This window comes from Ovis canadensis, chromosome X (assembly GCF_042477335.2).
Source record: "Ovis canadensis isolate MfBH-ARS-UI-01 breed Bighorn chromosome X, ARS-UI_OviCan_v2, whole genome shotgun sequence".
Classification (NCBI taxonomy): domain Eukaryota; kingdom Metazoa; phylum Chordata; class Mammalia; order Artiodactyla; family Bovidae; genus Ovis; species Ovis canadensis.
Window position 1 is genome coordinate 64,638,006 of NC_091727.1, and position 19,022 is coordinate 64,657,027.

Consider the following 19,022-nt stretch of genomic DNA (forward strand, 5'->3'; position numbering starts at 1 on the left):
AACTGGGTTAAGGGTACCCAGGCCCTCTCTGTACTATCTATGCAATTTCCTTGTAAATCTATAACTATTTCAAAATAAAAATTTTTTCTGTTAAGATTGGGGCTGTTCTAGTGGCTAAAGACACAAATGCAATGTGACAACTGTGATTAGATTCTGATGTTAAAACATATAAAAGACAAGTTTGGAGAAACTTGAATATAGACTGGACGTTGTTGTTGTTGTTCAGTCACTAAGTCATGCCCAACTCTTTGAGACCCCATGTAGCATGCCAGAGACTAGACGTTAGATAATGTGAAATAATTGTAAATTTTCTTACATGCCATATTCATATTATTAGAGAATGTTTTTATCCCCACACAATGAATGCTGAAATATTTAGAGGAGGTGTGTAATGAAATCTGTAACTTACATTTGAATGATTCAGAAAAAATTGTAGATCGATTGATAGAGCAAATATAACAAGACATTGCCAGTTGTTGGCTCTATGAGGAAGATATATAGGAGTTCATTGTACTATTCTTTCAGCATTTCTGTATGTTTGTAAATTTTCATTTTTAAAAAAGCTAAAGAGGATATGTGAAAGATGCATATGTGATAAAGCAAGTATAGTAAAATGTTAATGCAAATCTAGGTGGCAATTTGCTGGTCCCTGTAAAATTCTTTCAGTTTTTCGGTATGTTTGAAAATTTTCCTTTTAAAATGTAAGGGTAAAAAACTTGAAGAAAAAATTATCACAACCTCATATCCTTCCCTAGTACTCCCAACCCCTCTTTTTCTGCTCTTTTTCTTTTTTCCCACAGCATTTATCACCATATACAGTAGTATATACTTCACTTATTTATTGTACTAATTTTTGTCTGTGTCCTATCACTAGAATGCAAGCTCCCCAAGGGCAAGGATTTATTGTGTGTGTGTGTGTGTTTTTTTTTTTTCCCCTGTTTGCTGCTACGTCCTTAAGTCCTAGAACAGTGTCTGGCACATAGCACGTGCTCAGAGAATATTTGTTGAATTAAGAATAAGTTTCTGTAGCCCTAGGGCCTAGGGCTTGCACAGAGTAGGTGTGCAACAAATGATCATTAATTTGAGATCTGCAGAAGTTAGAATAGACCTGTTGTACTTGAGTCAAACGGCTAGGATTCCGTCACTTCCACCTGTGTAACCTAGCTGCATTAACATCCCTGAGCCTCAATTTCTCACTGGTATAAGTCAGATAATAATAGTAACACTTTGGTAGGGGTTTTGTTTGCATGTAAAGCACTTAGGACTTTGTAAAGACTCAATAACTGGTAGCTAATAACAAAACAAGAACAGCAAAATGACAAGTTTTCCCAGCATGTTATCCTTCTTCCATCCACCAACAGGCTGAGCCAAGAGAGGTTAAGAAGATGTCCTTGGACAAGTATTCCCAACTTCTTTTCTAGGCCCTCAGGTTTCTTTCATTTTAGACCTCTTCTTTCCTTTCCTCCTGCCTGGGACTTTCTTTACTCTCTTGGCATCCTGAAGTGCTTTCTTCCATGATAACCAAGCAGGAGTGGAGTGGAGGAGACAGGAATCTGTGCACCAGGGACAAAAGCTTAGAGCTTTCCTCTCCTCCTGTTCTAGGCGTGAGTCCCTCATTGGTGATAGAAGCAGGTCAAGTGTTAGGTTGTAGTTATTTCAGGGCCTAGAGATTGAGAGAACAATAGTCCTGAGGAAGAGGTACTGACAAGAGAATAGCCTCCTAAGCGGTCCTCTTCCTTGGTCCCGTTAGGAAAGAGCACCTCCCTCACCCTGCTCTAACGTCCCTTCCATCGGTTCTGCCACCTCAAGTCTTTACTTCTGGTGGCCCCAGCTCAGAGCAAGGCCGGGGACCCATTGAGCATCTCTCTGCAACTCCCTCTTGGTAGTAGGGTGGGGTGGGGTGGAGTGGGCGGAGGACAGGCTGAGATTGGAGATGAAGGGGCATGAAATTGAGAGCTGAGCTCACCTGTGGCCTAAGTCCCCTGTCCCTGACCTAGGGTCAGCCCTACCCGGGATATCTGGGGAGCTGGGGCTGAGCCTGGGGGTGCCACTGCCTCTGTTCCTTTAAGGAGCCGCTGTTTAGCATTCCTGCCGCTGCCGCTGCCGCTGCCTGATTCTGAACGCTGATTGGCTGGAATCAACTGAGAACCGAGCCAGGGAGAGATGCTCTTGACTCCACTCAGATTCATCCTGGGGACCAGTGCAGGAGCGGTCCCCGCAGCACCCAGCTTCTGCCCAAGCTTCCGCTCCTTCTTTGCCGCTGGGCCTCGGCCCAGGAGCCACGACGGGCGACACGGAGCCGCCAGTGCTGGAGGGGGAGCCGTGGGTGCGGGGCAGCGTGGGGGCAGAGGCCCCGGGACGCCCGCCCGGCCCCAGGCCCCGCTCCGCCCGGGCACCCCAACGGGTGCCCCCCCCTTCCTGGTCCGAGCAGTGTGAGTGTGCCCGGGAGCCCGGCGGGGGCAGCGGCGGCGGCGTGGAAACCGGCGTGGGCTGGGGGGTCCGGGCCGCGGGGGGCAGTGCCATGCACAAGCACCAGCACTGCTGTAAGTGCCCCGAATGCTACGAGGTGACCCGCCTCGCCGCCCTGCGGCGCCTCGAGCCTCCCAGCTACGGGGACTGGCAAGTACCCGACCCCTACGGGCCAGGTGGGGGCAATGGAGCCAGTGCCGGTTATGGGGGCTACAGCTCGCAGACCCTGCCCTCGCAGGCGGGGGCCACCCCCACCCCCCGCACCAAGGCCAAGCTCATCCCCACCAGCCGGGATGTGGGACCAGTGCCCCCTAAGCCAGTCCCGGGCAAGAGCACCCCCAAACTCAACGGCAGCGGCCCCAGCTGGTGGCCGGAGTGCACCTGTACAGGCCGGGATTGGTATGAGCAGGTATGGACGGGGGGCAGGGGGGGCGGAGGGGGGGCAACCCAGGGGAGCTGGGGAGTGGGGGGCCTAGAGGCCTGGAGTGCAGCAGGGGTTCCTGGGGCTCCAAGCCAGCAGACCCTGAGCCCCAGCACTGCAGCTGGCTCAAGAGAGATGGTTGGAAATGTGTGCTTCTCTGTGTGTGTCTGTTTGGGGGTCTCCATTTGGAGGGGATTGGGAGGAGCTGTGTGTCAGGAGGTGAAGGTATGGCGGAGGGGCACATTTTCCTGTGTGGGGGGATTGGGTTCTTCTCCGTATGGGGGTTGAGCAGTGTCTCTGTGTCTGACAGGGGGCGGGAGGTTCTGCGGGGGCTGTGTGTGGTGTGTGTCTCCACAGGAGGGGAGGAGGGGGCATGGTGCTCTGCGTAGCGGGAACATGTGTGTGTGTGTGTGTGTATGTATGTTGAGGTGTGTAGAGAAAGGCAGTGGAGCGCCTGTGAATCTATGTTGAGGAGCCATGTGCCCAGCTCGCCAAGCTTCATCCCCTGATGCCATGAGTCCCTCTTTATCCCTTTGTGTGTGAATGTGCACATGGACATGTGGGGATGTCTCTCTGAATGTGGAGGTGTCTCTGTAGACGAAGCTGCAGGTTTGGCTGTGTTTGCCCATATGTGTGTGTGGCCACATGTATATGTGTGTGAGCATGTGGCTGCAAGTGTGTGCATGTGTGTGCCTCTATGTGTGTGTGTGCATGTGCAGTGTCCCTGGTGAGAGGCGCTTGACAGGCAAGGAAGGGAGGGGGAGGAGGCAAGAGACACGTCCCAAGCAAGGCTGAGAGGCTGCTGAGAAGGATGGACTCTTTGTCCAAGCGGCTCTGAAGTGTGTGTGTGCTGAGGGGGGAGCTGAAGCAATCTTCCTCGCTCCAGAACAGGCATGGTGCCTGAAACCAGGCAAGGGGAAGCTGCTTTGGTTCAGGGACTGGCCCCGGTGGGGCATGTCCCCCTGGGGTACCCCTAGATGTGGGAAAACTTAGCCCCCCCAGCCCTGACTTGGCACAGCTTGGGAACCCCTGGGTGCTGGGCACAACTCCGGCTTCTACCCCCAGCCTAAACTGCCAGCTTAGAAAATGGAAGGAGCATCTGTGGGAGAAGCAGCAAAATGGAGGCTGGGCCGGCAGAGCCAGGTCCCTGGCATGCATGGCGGAAGGCCTGTCTGGTTTTTCAGCTCTGCAGCCCCCAGGGTAGGGAGAAGGGAGGAGGAGGCTTTGCTGGGGAGGGCAGGTGCTGGCTGCCCCAAGCTGGTGACCGTTCTGGCCACCTTTGTCCCCCTCTGGGGATCGGATGTGCTCTCACTCAGAAGGAAGCATGGGGACTTCCTGGGGAAAGAAATCCTCAGTTCTGCCCTTCTGCCTGTTCACACCGACTGTTTCCTGTGTCCCTTGCTTTGGCCCCTTGCCCTCTCCAGCGGGTTCCCCTCTCTCCTTTCCCCCTCCACCCTGGGGCCCTACCCTTGTAAACACTCTCTTGTGCTTGTCTGGCTCAACTGGGAGATAAATGCCAGTCCCAAGGATAGGTGGACCAGTTGGTCAAGGTTTCTTTGCCAGGACTGATCCCTGGATGGCTCCTGGCCCTGGGAATGGGTTCCTTGAGGGGGACAATGTGAGACTGGAGCGTGGAAGCCAGGAGCTGCTGGGTCTTGCTGGAGCTGGACTTGAAGCATGGCTCTCACATGTGGGCACACATGGTATACCAGATGCATAAAAGAGCTGCATGGAGATCCTTTTGCCTGTGTGTCTGTTGCATGGTACTTCAGGCAGCTGTGTTCTTTCGCGGCTCTTAAGAACCATCAGTTATTCCTCCTGGGATCAGGGACAAGAGTAAGGCTGCAGCAAGAATCTCCCCACCAGCTCCTAGAGCTGCAGGGCAAAAAGTCCTGGGGCCAGGCTCAGGAAAGGTAGAGGCATGATTAGCCAGTCCTGTCCTCCTCTGCTTTTCAAAGCCAGAGCTGTGGGGTGAAGGCAGAAGTGGGGAAGCAGAGCAGGGCATGCAAAGGAATCTTCACCCTGGGTCTGCAGCTTCCTTCTTCAGAGGAGGAGATCAGGGGTCAGGAAAGGGGTCTCACAGCCAAAGATGAGAGGAAAGGCACCAGGTTCTCTGGGGAGAAAGGCAAGAGGGCTCCTCTATTCGTGGGGATGAGAATGAGAGCCAGGGAGCAGGTGCTACTTGTCTGTCCAGAATCACATTTTCACTTGGCAGTGGCCACAAGTTTGTCCTGCGTGGGAGGCTACTTCTGTGGGTTGGTCAGACCAACCCTGTGTTTCCATCCTCTTTCCTTGCTTCTCCTCCCATGACTACTGCATGTCAAAGGCCATGGACTCTGCTGCCAGTTAGTCCATGGGTCACCAGCTTCTTCCTAATGGGGAACCTTGTCCATTCTCCTCCTGTTCCACCCTTGGCTTTGCCCTGACTCCTGACCAGATCCCTTTCTGCTGAGAAACACAAAGGGTTCCGGATCAAAAGCCCCTGGATAGAAAATGGATTAAGACTTTGACTCCTTCTGCCCATTGGAGGAATTGGGTTCTTGGGGACACAGAAGGAGAGGCAGAATGAAGATTCATGAGGTACTCTGAGGGGGCAGATTTTCTTTTGCCCATGAGCTTTAATGGGCAAGGCGATTGACTGGCCAGAACATCAATGGCCTTGGCAAGCTTGCTTTACTCAAAAGAGCACCTGGAGATCCAGGTTCTAGCCCTTGTTCTGCCACTAACTCCCAGTATGCCCTTAGGCATAACCTGTGTCCTCTTTGGTCCTCAGTGTCACTGTCTGTCACATGGGAGAGGTTGAACAAGATGGTGACTGCTGTCTTTCCAACTCCGACATGGTGGGAGTCTGTGATCCCCAAGTCAGGGAGACCTGTTGTTCAGAGAGGAGCAGGTTCCCATCCAGGCACGGATGCTGTGTGTGGCATGGTTTGCCCACCATGTTCCATTTCTGCCATCCCCCTCAGGCCAGCCCTGCACCCCTCCTAGTGCACCCTGAGGCCCCGGAGCCCAGCCTTTTGGTGAGTGCACCACTGACTGGCTCAGTCCCAGACAATTGGTCTGGGCTAAGTGAGAAGCTGGATTTGGCCTGTGTGGCTGGAAGCAAGGGGAGGGGAGCCTCCTCAGGGTCAGCCTGCCCCATCTGTGGCCAAGAGGTGTCCCAGGGTCAATTTGGGCTTCCCTACTCTGCAGGGAGTAGGGGGACAAGCAGGTTGACCAGCAGGCAGATGGTTGGGGTGGGGAGGGTTAGGCAGGAGGCACTTAGGGTCCTGCCTGTGTCTTTCCCCAGGTGAATGGCAGTGATGGCATGTTCAAGTATGAGGAGATAGTCCTTGAGCGGGTGAGTCTGGCAGTGGGGCAGGATGAAATGGGAGGGGAGGGTTAGAACCAGGTGGGGGGGGTTCCTGAACCTCGGTCTCAAGACTCATGGGGACCTGCATTGAGAGGATGGGGAAACGGCCCTCAGAGGCTGCATTACTACATCAATCAACCAACTGACTGTGTGTGCTAAGTTGCTTCAGTCGTGTCCGACTCTGTGCGACCCTATGAACTGTAGCCCACCCGGCTCCTCTGTCCACGGGATTCTCCAGGCAAGAATACTGGAGTGGGTTACCATGCCTTTCTCCAGGGGATCTTCCCAACCGAGGGATCGAACCCAGATCTCTTATGTCTCCTGCATTGGCAGGCAGGTTCTTTACCACTAGCGCCACCTGGGAAGCCTAATCAACCGACTAACAAATATTAATTGACCTTGTTTGCTGAGGCCTGGGGAATTGGGGAGGGGATGGCTTTGCTGAGGCCTCCATGCCAGAATGGTCAGCAGAGGGTGGGAATCTGCCAGATTTGTGACGAATGTGCCCCAGCCTGCCATGGCCCCTTCTGAGGCCTGGAGAAGCTGCTCTGGGGAGGGGCAGGGGTAGATGGGGCCCCAGAAACCCTCCCTTCTGCCTTCTGTTTGAGCAGACCATGCCTCTCCACTTCCTTCTGCAGGGAAATTCTGGCCTGGGCTTCAGCATTGCAGGTGGCATCGACAACCCCCATGTCCCCGATGACCCTGGCATCTTTATTACCAAGATTATCCCTGGTGGAGCAGCTGCCATGGATGGGAGGCTGGGGTGAGGTGGTCTAGAAGCAGGGCCAGGGGTTGCAGGGACAGAATGGAGGTGAGAGGGAGGAGGGCTGCCTGACAGGACGACCCTTCCATTAGATCTGAGAGGGGGAGGGGGAGATGAGGGGAGGAGAGAGAAAGAGGAGGAGGTGGGAAGGAGGGTGGAAGGGCAGTGGCAGAGTGTCATGCCTCTTGGGCTTCCCCCGTAGGGTGAATGACTGTGTGCTGCGGGTGAATGAAGTGGACGTGTCAGAGGTGGTGCACAGCCGGGCTGTGGAAGCACTGAAGGAAGCTGGCCCTGTGGTGCGGTTGGTGGTACGGAGGCGACAGCCTCCACCAGAGACCATCATGGAGGTCAATCTGCTCAAAGGGCCCAAAGGTGCGGCCCTCTGGGTTCCCGTGCTCTGGCCAGAGGCCCCTGGTTGGCCCTATAGGAATTGGAAAGGAATCCCCTCACCCTCTGCCTACCTCCCCAGTTCAGCTCACAGTCTTCTTTCTTGACCCCACACTCACCCTTACTGACCACGGGATGACAGCCTAGTGTTTGGGATCCCTGGGGAAAGCTCCTATGGGGCTGGTGGCTTGGCTGAGCATGGGGCATTGGGGCTGGGCTTAACTGAGCACTCTAACTTTTCCTTGTGTCACTCTTCCATTCCTTGCTGGCTTCCTCCCAGGCCTCGGTTTCAGCATTGCTGGGGGGATTGGCAACCAGCACATCCCAGGAGACAACAGCATCTACATCACCAAGATCATTGAGGGAGGTGCTGCTCAGAAGGATGGACGCCTACAGATCGGGGATCGGCTGCTGGCGGTGAGACAGCCTTCCCAGGGATGCCCAAATGGCGGGGTGGGGAGGTGGAGCTTTAGCAGCCTCTCCCTCCCCCTGAACCTCACTCCGGGACTAGGCATTATGGGGAATTTCAAGAGCATCATCTGAGGTGTGTGTCCCCAGATAGCAAGCCCCTAGTCCTCTTCATGGCTGGAACTCCCTCACCTGCCCACCACTACCCCCTGCTTCTCTGCTCCCCACAGCACTGTACTTGGGCCTCTGTCAGACAGCACCATTGAATTTCACTGAAAGAGTACCCCCCCAGGATTCCCTGGGGAGGCCCTCCCTTCTTCTTCCCAGTGCTAGCCCTAAGACCTCTTCCAGGTGAACAACACCAATCTGCAGGATGTGAGGCATGAGGAAGCTGTGGCCTCACTGAAGAACACGTCTGATATGGTCTATCTGAAGGTGGCCAAGCCAGGCAGCCTCCACCTCAACGACATGTACGCACCCCCCGACTATGCCAGCAGTACGTACCCGTCTGTCCTGTCCCTGGCCCAAAGCCCTACCCCCTGGTTTCTGGAGGGGAAGAAGTTAATACTCCTTGTTAAGAGAGAGAGAAGTGGGGGCAGAAAATAAGACTAGTGCTGGGGAGAGCTGAGTGCAAATCCCAGCTGTGTCCCTTCTTCCTCGATGCCCTTGGAAAAGTCCCTTTCACCTGTCTTTAGTTTCCTCTCTGGCAAAAAGGAGCTAGTGATATATGTGCTGCCCTCCTCTTAGGAGTGCTGCAAGGATCAAATGAGATCATGGACGAGAAAGCCCTTGGAAAACTGTATTAGGCTATAGAGATGTGAGGGGTTATTATTAGTCACACCTCTAGTCATGCTTTTCTTTGTAGACTGCCTTGACTTTAGCTCTTTCTAAGACTCACAGGAGTGAGCTCAGGATTCAGAAAGGGACTGTGGAGGAGGAACCCTGGGGGGTGGAGTAGGGAAGAGAGGCCTGAGGAATCAGCATCCCTTGGTCTGTTTTTTTTTTTTTTGCATCTGAGGGAGTGGGGGCAGTCCGTGGTGGAGGGTGGAGGAGGCTACCACTGGGGAGTGGTCTCGGAACTTCTCTCTCCCTTTCTCCATTCCAGCTTTTACTGCCTTGGCTGACAATCACATAAGCCATAACTCCAGCCTGGGTTATCTCGGGGCTGTGGAGAGCAAGGTCAGCTACCCTGCTCCTCCTCAGGTTCCCCCCGCCCGCTACTCTCCTATCCCCAGGCACATGCTGGCTGAAGAGGACTTCACTAGGTAACACCCTCACCCCGCCCCTCTTCATCCTATCTAGGGGTGGGGAGGAGAGGAATCCTTTCTCCTTGGTCACGGGCCTTCTTGTAGTATGGCAAAGAAGAGGATAAAGCCCTCCTCGCTTCTGTCTTCGGGGTCTGAGGCCCCCTCTCAAGCCCTTGGGAATCTATGGAGGGACAGAGGTGGCTGCAGGAACAAGTTCTACCATCAGGGGGAGTGCCAAGCGTGTGGCCCCCTTTCGAAAGTTTGGAGAAAGGGTAGGATGGAGTGTTTAGGGGGCCGAGCGGGTGGAGGCTGCGGGGTTTCTTGTCCTGTAATGGTTGCAGCCCCCTCTGTTGCAACCATTCCACGTTAGAGAAGAGAGCAGTTCGGCTGCTGGGGCTGGCGGGCCAGGTGGCCTCGCAGGGATCCGCCCCGCCCCACTCTGGCGGCTGCCGCGGGAACTGGCCACCTTCGCGGAACTGGTCGGGCCGGCAGGGGTTCCGGGGGACAGGTTTCTGCGGGGTGGGGCCTGGGAGGCTGCCGTGGAGCCGGAAGGGTAGGCTGACGGAGCTAGGGGGGAAAGCCGGAGGAGCCATGGAGAGGACACGCAAGTTCTCAGGCTCCGGCTTGGCCCTGGGCTTGGGCTCAGCTTCGGCCTCGGCCTGGAGGAGGGCTTCACAGAGGTGGGCCTGGCCGCTCCGCTCCCTGCGGCCTGGAGGGGATACCAGGTAGGAGGAGAGGGGGGCATCCGGTCTCAGGGAGGGAGCCCTGCACTGAAGCTGGGAACAAGAGAGGGAGAGCCTCAGACCTGGAGCTCCTCTGATGAGAGATGCTTAAAGTGAAGAGTGAGCCGGGCAAGTGTGCCAGGTTTGGTTGTGTGACTGCACAGGAGCTGCTGCTGCTCCCATCTGATGACACTGTGACCATTTACAGAGGGGTTCCTTAGACATGGTTAGTTGGTGTTTTCACGTGCTCGGCTCCTCTTTGGTTAGGCTCCTAAGCTCCTTTTGGGGACCTGGGATTTCTTTACCTCTGTCTCCCACATAACCCAGCAAGGGTACATAGTGGTAGCTGGTGACTAAATCTGTTGTTGGAGAAAGTAGGAGGGGTCATAGCTGGTGGGTGGATTTTTGAGACTGCGGAGGAGCATGTGTAAAGTAAGTAGGCGCAGTTTGTGGGTGGTGAGTTGCAGTCAACCCCAGGGCCATTCCACAGCCCCTAACTGATTCCCCTTCTTGTGGCCCAGGGTCCACCACACCAGTTGGTAGGATGGGAGAATCTGGGGAGGAAGAGGACCAGTGAGTGGGCTCTGCGATATCGTCGCTAGAGCCCAGGATAGGGGTTTGTTGACCTGAGAGAGGCAGGGACTGCCCACTGGGAAGTTCATTCCAAGCCCTCAGGAAGAAAGGAGGAAGAACAACTGAAACTTGGCACCTGGCAGCAAACAGCGGCCAAGCAGGTTTCAGGAGAGAAAGGGAGCAACAGAGTATCATACCTAGGGACCTGAGTCCTTCTACAGACATGTGGGCCTTGTTCCAGCCTGGCCCTCACAGGGATGACAGTTTATACCTACTTTGTCCTGACTCTTCCACTCTTTTCCCACCAGGGAGCCCCGCAAGATCATCCTGCACAAGGGCTCCACAGGCCTGGGCTTCAACATCGTTGGGGGTGAGGATGGAGAAGGCATTTTTGTCTCCTTCATCCTGGCAGGAGGCCCAGCTGACCTGAGTGGGGAGCTGCGCAGGGGAGACCGGATCTTATCGGTGAGGAAACAAAGGCAAGGTGGGAGGATGGGAACTGGGCCACTCTAAAAGGGAGGAGGGAAGACCTCACTTTCTCCAAGGAATGTTTCTTGAAGTGGGGGAAGGCTAAGAGCTGGAAAAAACATATTCTCTTTATAGATATCCTTAGTGAGGAACAGAGACCAGACTTGTACTTAAAGAAGAAATGCATATCTCTTGGCTCTGAACCCTGGTTGACATTTGACCCCCACAAAGATAATTATTACACTAGAGGTGTAATCTTTAGGTTTCATCATAATAGGCAGGGATGGGCTACTGAGAAAGGCATCTGAGTAGGCTTAGGGATGGGTTACCCGTCTCCCTCTCTTAACTGCTACAACAGAGAACTCCTTTCTTCCTTTTGAGGTGGCTCACAACACCTCTCTTTGGACAGGTCAATGGTGTGAACCTGAGGAATGCAACTCACGAGCAGGCTGCAGCTGCTCTGAAACGGGCTGGCCAGTCAGTCACCATTGTGGCCCAGTACAGACCTGAAGGTAGGAGAAGGAAGGCGGAACAAGATGATTTGGGAAGATTAGACCTATTATTCATTGCTGGCTTTTGCCATCATAGGTAACAAAGCCACTTGACTAGTTCTCTTCTACCCTCACACAGTAACCCCTTCCTCTCCCCTTTTCTGGGTGGGTTGGAAGCATCTATTAAGACTGTGCTCAGAGCCTTTTGATTAGGGCTGCAGTGCAGCTAAAGGCCAGTAGTGGGCAGCAGCCTACGGGAGGAAGCACAGAGACTGGGGCGACTGGAAAAAGGGGAGGGGGAAGTGGGGGCAGAGGCGAAGAACATAACTGTACCCTGGAACAGGAGAGTAACTCTTGGCTAGAATGACCCAAGGGAGAAGAGTACCAACTTCTCAAGAGAGCTTGGACCAGCCTCTGTGATCCCTACCTCTCCCCTCATCAGGGTAACCGTGAAACACTCATAAACCCGCTGAAAAGGTGATGCTAGGTTCTCCAGGTTGGGACATGGAAGTGGACATCCCCCTCCTGCTACGGGGGTTCTTCTTTGTGTTCTCTGGGTGCGTGTCCCCCGGCCTGGGCGAATGGGCGGGGCCAGTTATGCAAACGAAGACGTTTGATTGGCTGGGGCCAGCCAAGGCCCAGGTGCCGAGGTGAGCTGCGGGATGGCGCGCCCGAGCCAGCCCGCCGGCGGGGTGGCCATTGGCCGGCCGAGCGCGGCCTCCAGCCTCACGCCCCGCCCCCTGACCCAGGCGGAGGGCGGCGGGCGCCCCTCCTCCCCCCCCTCGCGCGCCTCAGGCGTCTCCTCCTCCTTTCTCTCCCCTCCCCCCTCCTCTTCTTCCCCTCCTCCCGCGCGGGCCCCGCTTTGTGTCCGTGGTCTCCCGCGCGGGACGGAGGGGCCGGCGGGAGCTGGCGCTTTCTCAGCACTAGACCTGGACTCCGACCCGGCGCCAGGTGAGGTGGGGCGGACAGGGGTCAGGCCCCTTCACAGTCCCCCCTAGCCTCTCTACGGTTCTGTTCTCAGACTCTTTTCCCACACTGTGCCCCCAACTCTGCGCTCTCCCTGGAACCCCTGGGCCGCGTGTCCCCGGCTCCGCGCGGCGCGGGGCTTTGGAGCCCCTCCTGAGGGCCCCTCGCCGCCCCACGGAGCGCCTCGCGCAGCTGAGCGTTCGCGCCACCGAGCCCCTGCGGGTCTCTTAACCTCTTGGCCATCACCTCTCCCCACCCACGAACTCTGCCCTTTCTAGCCCAGGGCCTCTGTCCGCCTCCCAGTCTCCTTCTTGCCAGCTGCTGCGCCCCTAATGCCCGTCCTCTGAGGAATTTTCTCCGTCTTCCCCTCCCCCACACCCGTTACTACCCCCCACCCCCGACCTGGCGACCTCTGGGAACTCCGGAGGTGGGCTTTGTATTCTCGCCCCAACCCACGCCCGCTTTTGCTTGCCAGCGTTTTCCGACTGTCGCCGACTCCTTTCATCCCCCCTCCCCCTTGTCAGGCCGGTCTTTGTCCCTTAGGGCTGCAGTGCCTGGGCTCCTGGGACACCTAGGCCCCGCTGGCCGGTCACTGAGATGGAGGCAGGGCCCTCCCCTGGGCAGGTGCTCTGTTCCTTGATGAGAATGGGGAGAGACTGGCAGCTCTGTTGCAAAGCCGTGGAAGGATGGAAAGCGCCTACCTTTGTCCTTTCCGCTGCCCCACCCCCACCCCTTGTTCAGCGCCTGCAGGCCTAGAAGAGAGGGGCCTGCCACCTTTTGCACTAGGCTCTTTTGATGGGGACAAGAGTAGGGAGGTGACTAACAGGAGAGCTTGTTGATCTGAGGTACTGGCAAAGAGGGATGCAAATGGACACCTTGAGTCATTTCTTTCCGTGTTGGGTGTCCAGCTTAATGACAAGAAACACACATTAGGGTTATTGTTTTTATGATGCCTGCGTGTGCTGTTTGCTTCTCCGTGTAAACCTCACCATCTGATTTTTATTAGCAACCAATATTTATCCATTTCATGCCCGCTGCTTAGGCAACCTAGGTTCTGCAAAGAAAATGGTTTCTTGTGTGTCTGTGGGGGTGTGTGGGTGGGTGTGTGTGTGTGTGTGAGAGAGAGAGAAATTGATGTGTTTGGTTTTACTTACTGATACTGGACACAGGGAAACTACTGTGAATTTGGTGGTACTATGTTGGAAACTGGTAACTACATGTTTCTGTGAGTTTTGTTGGGAGAATGTAATTGGTTTCCATAAGGAGCCGCAAGTTGTCTAGGCTGAAGGGATTCCTGCAGTGTTCATTGCTCTCTGGGCATGTTTCTGAGCGTTTATGATGTTTGTCGAGGTGCTGTCTTACGTTAGATTTCTCTACCATTTGAGAAACAAAGCCATTCTTCTCTTAGGATTTAGTTGAACCAGTGTTGTTAAGGCTCTGCCACCCCAATCTCACTTATTTCCTTGGTTTGGAAAACCCATCAGGGCCTCAACATGGAAATGCTTTTTTTTTTTTCTCCCATAAAAAAAAAGGACCCTTAGAAACAGGCCCAGAGGGACTATCAAGCATTCTATGTTGGGCTCTGAATTTTCTTTGATAAAGTGATAGTTTTTAAGAATAAGGACTGCATGTTAATTATTTTATAATTATGTTAAATACTGTTCTTTGGAGGATTGCCTCACATAGGCATTTACAAAATGAGTAATCCAAATATATATTTGTTGGCTAAAATGGCAGAGACTTTCCATGTTATTGGTCAAATAAGTGTTCATCATTTGTATTTTTCTTTGCAAGGAATGTGGGCACTGGAAAAGATCACGTAGTCCAATCCCTCACTGTGCAGATCAGAACAGCGACAGGAGAGCAAGGACATGACTTGCCTAAGGTCATGAAGGGAACGTTGCTGAGGGTCAGCGATCAGTATAATCCTAAAGTCCACCACTTGGGACAAATCGTGCTTGGGAATACCTAGAAACCTGAGACCTTTTTGGAGCAGAGAAAAGGAACAGGGAAACTAATAGAAGAGAGAGTAAGGAAAGAAAAATGTATGTGTGGGGAAAGGTGCGAGTGATCACTGTGGTGGCCCCGGAGGCACTATTGCTCAACCAGTGCAGCCTGTAGCTAGATATCTTTTAGTACGAGAACTTAAAAAAATAGCTTTAACTAATTAGAACAATCAGAATAAGAACATTTTTTTCTCCTTTTTTTAACAGCTTAATTGAGATATGATTCATATACCATACAATGCATCCATTTAGGTGTACAATTTAGTGGCTTTTAGTATATTCACAGAACTGTGCATTCATCATCACAGTCAATTTTAGAACATTTTCATTACCCCTCTCTTTTGAATACATAGAGATGGTGCAAATGATTGTAAGTGGACAGTTGCTTCCTGATGTATCTCATCTGGGCACTTAAGCTGGATGGCAGCTCTAACTTTGAAATATCTGGTTGCCTAATGGGCTGAACCCATAATGAAGATAGGAACCTTGTCTATCTATATAAACTTTGTATTATGCCTAGCACAGTTGCTTTACAAACATTTGTATGATGAAGCTTTGGAAGATATTAAAATGGAAATAGAAGTGCTAAATGATAAGGTACCACAGTGAAAGATGCTGTTTAATAGTTTCACTCTTGATTGCTCCAAACTGTTGTGGACACAGCAATCCTACCTATTTAGCTAAAAATAGCATGATGTTCTTGGGCATGTATAATCCTGCTTAAAATTCAAATTGAAAATTTAAACAACTGGCTCTTGGCAAAGGCTCCCTTCCAGTTTATTCTAAAATGAAAAATATTTTTCTGTGACTTGTGGAATTACTCTATCAAGGGAAGGATGGGTTTCGTATTATAACATTTTGATTTAGAAACTATCATCTCCTACATTTTCCTCCCTAGTTACTTTCTGTCAGCCTCTGTTTATAAACTCAGATAGTATTTTTCTGGAAAGCCCTTTTGTTTTTAGCATAGGACCTGAACCCCAAATCAGGAGGTGAGCCAGAAATTGGTCACTAAGGTAGCTAAACTGGGAACTGATCCTTTGTGACTAGTCTTTTCAACTGGAATGTAAATCCAGACAGGCTGGGGCCGGGGTACAGGGAATGAAAAAGAATTAAAGTTTTCCATACTTACTTTGAAGTGCTGAAGAGGCACACTTTTCACCATGGAAACATGTACAGGTAAGGCCTGGAAGAGTTAAAGGATCAGTCTTGATAATAACTTGTAAGCATAAAAGGGATATTTTCCCCATAACATTGAAGTAACCATCATATCTCCCCTGTTTGAGAATGAGGGATGTAAATGTAGCTGCCACCCTATCAGCATGATCTCTCTTGAGAGGGTAGAGGTGAAAGTTTATCAAGGCAAAGAATCAAAGTCCTGAAACTCCTACTGCCATCCTAAAAGAAGAAAAGAAGAAAATGAATTCCTGTTAACAGCATTTCTACACTGAACAATTTGAAGGCAGCTACTATTGTATTTATCTTTGTGCCCCAGCACCTAGTCCAGAGCCTGGCACATATTTTGTTGAATTATTGAGTATCTCTATGTTCTCAGAACTCGCCTGCCAATGCAGGAGACTTAAGAAACACTGGTTCGATCCCTAGGTCGGGAAGATCCCCTGGAGAAGGAAATGGCAACCCACTCCAGTATTCTTGCCTGGAGAATCCTATGGACAGAGGAGCTTTGCAGGCTACAGTCCCTAGGGCTGCAGAGAGTCAGACACCGCTGAGCAACTTAGCACAGCCCTATGTACTTTGGCCACCTGATGTGAAGAGCCGACTCATTGGAGAATACCCTGATGCTGGGAAAGATTGACGGGTGGAGGAGGCGGGGCTGACGGAGGCTGAAATGGTTGGATGGCATCACTGATTCAAAGGACATGAGTTTGAACAAACTCCAGGAGATAGTGGGCTTCCCTCGTAGCTCAGTTGGTAGAGAATCTGCCTGCAATGCAGGAGACCCAGGTTCAATCCCTGGGTCAGGAAGATCCCCTGGAGAAGTAAATGGCAGCCCACTCCAGTATTCTTGCCTGGGGAATCCCATGGACAGAGGAGCCTGGCAGGCTACAGTCCATGGGGTCGCAAGAGTCGGACATAACTTAGTGACTAAACCACCAACCACCACCACCAGGGAAGCCTAGCAGGCTGCAGTCCATGGGGTCGCAAAGAGTCGGAGAAGACTTAGTGACTGAACAACAACAGTGTTCTAGGTGGCTTTATAAGCACTAATATCCATATGGGATAGGTGGTATTATTCCTATTATCTGGGCTTCCCTGGTGGTTCAGAAGGTAAAGAATCCACCTGCTATGCGAGAGATCTAGGTTCGATCCCTGGGTTGGGAAGATCCCCTGGAGGAGGGCATGGCAACCCACTCCAGTATTCTTGCCTGGAGAATCCCCATGGACGTAGGAGCCTGGCAGGCTACAGTTCATGGGGTCCCGAAGAGTAGAACACGACTGAATGACTAAGCACACACACACAGTCCCTATTTTACAGATGAGGAAAGTGAAGATCAGAGAGGTTGAGTGACTTGCTCAAGGTCCCACAGCCAGTAAGGGGTAGAATCAAAATTTGAAGTCAGATTTCCTGAGAACTTCATGTCCCAGGCTTTTGCCAATAGACTGCCAACTACCTTTCTCCACAGCAGAGAAGCTGTAAGCCCCCCTACCCTACCCAGAAGATACTCTCTGAGAGTCCCAATTGTTAGCTTTTTAAATCTTGATGATCACAAACTCCTATACCAAAGGAGGTAACGAAACCTGAGGGAGCACCCCGTCTCCTGCAAAATGAAAGAGGACTTAGGAAGACTGTCACAGAATGGTATTGTGGGGGATACCTCAGGAGGAGCCAAAAGATGAAAGTTGGTTGGCTTGACTTAATATGTGCAGGCTTAAGAATACTAATACAACAACAACAAAAAGAATACTAATATAGTAAAATGGAGTTGTATTTGTAATTCATTTTTTATGACCTTATAATTCAGTCATTTAAGGGTGTAATTCAGTGGTGTAGAATTCACAGAGTTGTGCAACCATCATGTCAGTCAATTTTAGAACATTTCACCACCTGGAAAATAAACTGAATCCTTTAGCTGTCTCCCACCCCTCAAACCTCTCCATCCCCCTCAGTGCTACTAACCTACTTCTGCTTATATGGGTTTGCCTGTTCTGGACATTTTGTATAAATGGATTCATATATTATATGGTCTTTTATGACTGACTACTTTCACTTGACATAGTATTTTTGAGGTTCATCTGTATGGTAGCATGTATCAATACTTCATTTATTTTTATGGCTGAATAACATTCTGTTGTATGAATATATCACATTTTGTTTATCCATTTATGAGTTGATAGGCATTGGGGTTATTTCTACTTTTTGGCTGTTACAAATACTACTCTTTGAACATCTGTATGCATATAACTGGATCATATGGCAACTCTATATTTAACCTTTCGAGGAAAACCCAGGCTGTTTTCCGTAGTGGCTGTGCCATTTCACATTCCCACTAGGGTTACAATTTCTCCACATCCTCGCCAACCCTTGTAAATGTCAGTCTTTTTGATTCTAGCCATTCTGGTGGGTGGGAAGTGGTATTTCATTGTGGTTTTTATTTGCATTTCCCCAAATGGCTAATGATGTTGAGCATCTTTTCATGTGCTTATTATTTGCCAGTCAGTTTTGCTTTGCTTGGTCCCTTGATTCTCAAGCTGTTTACGAACTGACTTGAGACCAGAGCAAGCCAACTATGTCATTACTCAGGCGATTAGAGGGAAGCAGGAGGAAAGGTGCTACCTTTCACTCTTACCAACTGTGTGCTGGAGGGCTTGGGTGCAGAGAATTTTAGCTAGGAATGCTGACCTGATAAAAATGATAGGGCTGCCCTTAAAAAAAAACAAAAACCCAGTTTATTCACATACTATACAATTCACCCATTTACAGTGTACCACTCAGTGGTTTTTAGAATGTTCAGAGTGGTACAACTGTCAATTTTAGAACATTTTCCTCACCCCTAAAAGAAGTCTCATCCCATTAGCAGTCACTCCCTATTTCCCCCAGACTCCTCCCCTCTTCCTAGCCCAAGGCACCCACTAATCTACTTTCTGTTTCTATAAAGTTTCCTTTTCTGGCCCATTCATATGAATGGAATCATATAATATGCAGAATATGCAGTCTTTTGTGTCCTGGCTTCTTTCAACATAGTTTTTTCAAGGTTCATCCCGATGTAGCATGTAACACTTCATTCCTTTTTAAGGCTGAATAATATTTCATCTTATGGTTATACCACAAATCGTTTATCCCTTCTTCAGTTGATGGACTTGGGTTGTTTCCATCTTTTGACTGTTGTGAATACCGCTGCTATCAATGTTCATGGGAAGTTTTTGTGTGGTCATGTTTTCAATTCTTTTGGGTATATATTCCTAGGAGTGGAATTGCTGGGTCATAAGGTAACCACATTGAACAGTTTTGAGGATCTGCCAGATTTTGCCAAAGTGGCTACACCCTTTTAGGCCCACCCTGTTTTGCAAACTTAGAAGAGAAAAAAAATGTCAGCTTTCTTTTCAGTTTTGCCTCCTGGGGCTGAACTTTATATACAGCTCGCTCGCTCTCTCTGTGTGTTTGTACTTGTGTACACTGGGCTTTTCGGTCTTCCATGTAGCTTAAGGACATGGTAGCTAGAGTTGGCAAAGCATTCTGATTCTAGCTAGACAGGTGCTTTCTTGTCCTTGTTAGATGGTTTGAGACAA

General features: G+C 51.2%; 1 protein-coding gene across 6 annotated transcripts in view; it reads left to right on the forward strand.

Annotated features, from left to right (window-relative positions):
- The first annotated feature begins 2,521 nt into the window (after window positions 1-2,521).
- The window catches only part of DLG3 (discs large MAGUK scaffold protein 3), a 55,568-nt gene continuing 39,067 nt past the window's right edge, over window positions 2,522-19,022 (forward strand). For 2 of the 6 annotated variants that reach the window (XM_070290322.1, XM_070290323.1), the window contains exons 1-10: window positions 2,522-2,878; window positions 5,857-5,910; window positions 6,180-6,230; window positions 6,881-7,005; window positions 7,208-7,377; window positions 7,673-7,809; window positions 8,152-8,296; window positions 8,906-9,065; window positions 10,651-10,807; window positions 11,220-11,322. In XM_070290322.1, the coding sequence (XP_070146423.1) occupies window positions 2,522-2,878; window positions 5,857-5,910; window positions 6,180-6,230; window positions 6,881-7,005; window positions 7,208-7,377; window positions 7,673-7,809; window positions 8,152-8,296; window positions 8,906-9,065; window positions 10,651-10,807; window positions 11,220-11,322 (1,459 nt within the window). Of the gene's footprint in view, window positions 2,879-5,856; window positions 5,911-6,179; window positions 6,231-6,880; window positions 7,006-7,207; window positions 7,378-7,672; window positions 7,810-8,151; window positions 8,297-8,905; window positions 9,066-9,574; window positions 9,773-10,650; window positions 10,808-11,219; window positions 11,323-12,132; window positions 12,253-19,022 lie in introns of those variants that run through there. The other 4 variants (XM_070290324.1, XM_070290325.1, XM_070290326.1 and 1 more) reach the window with 4 other exon arrangements.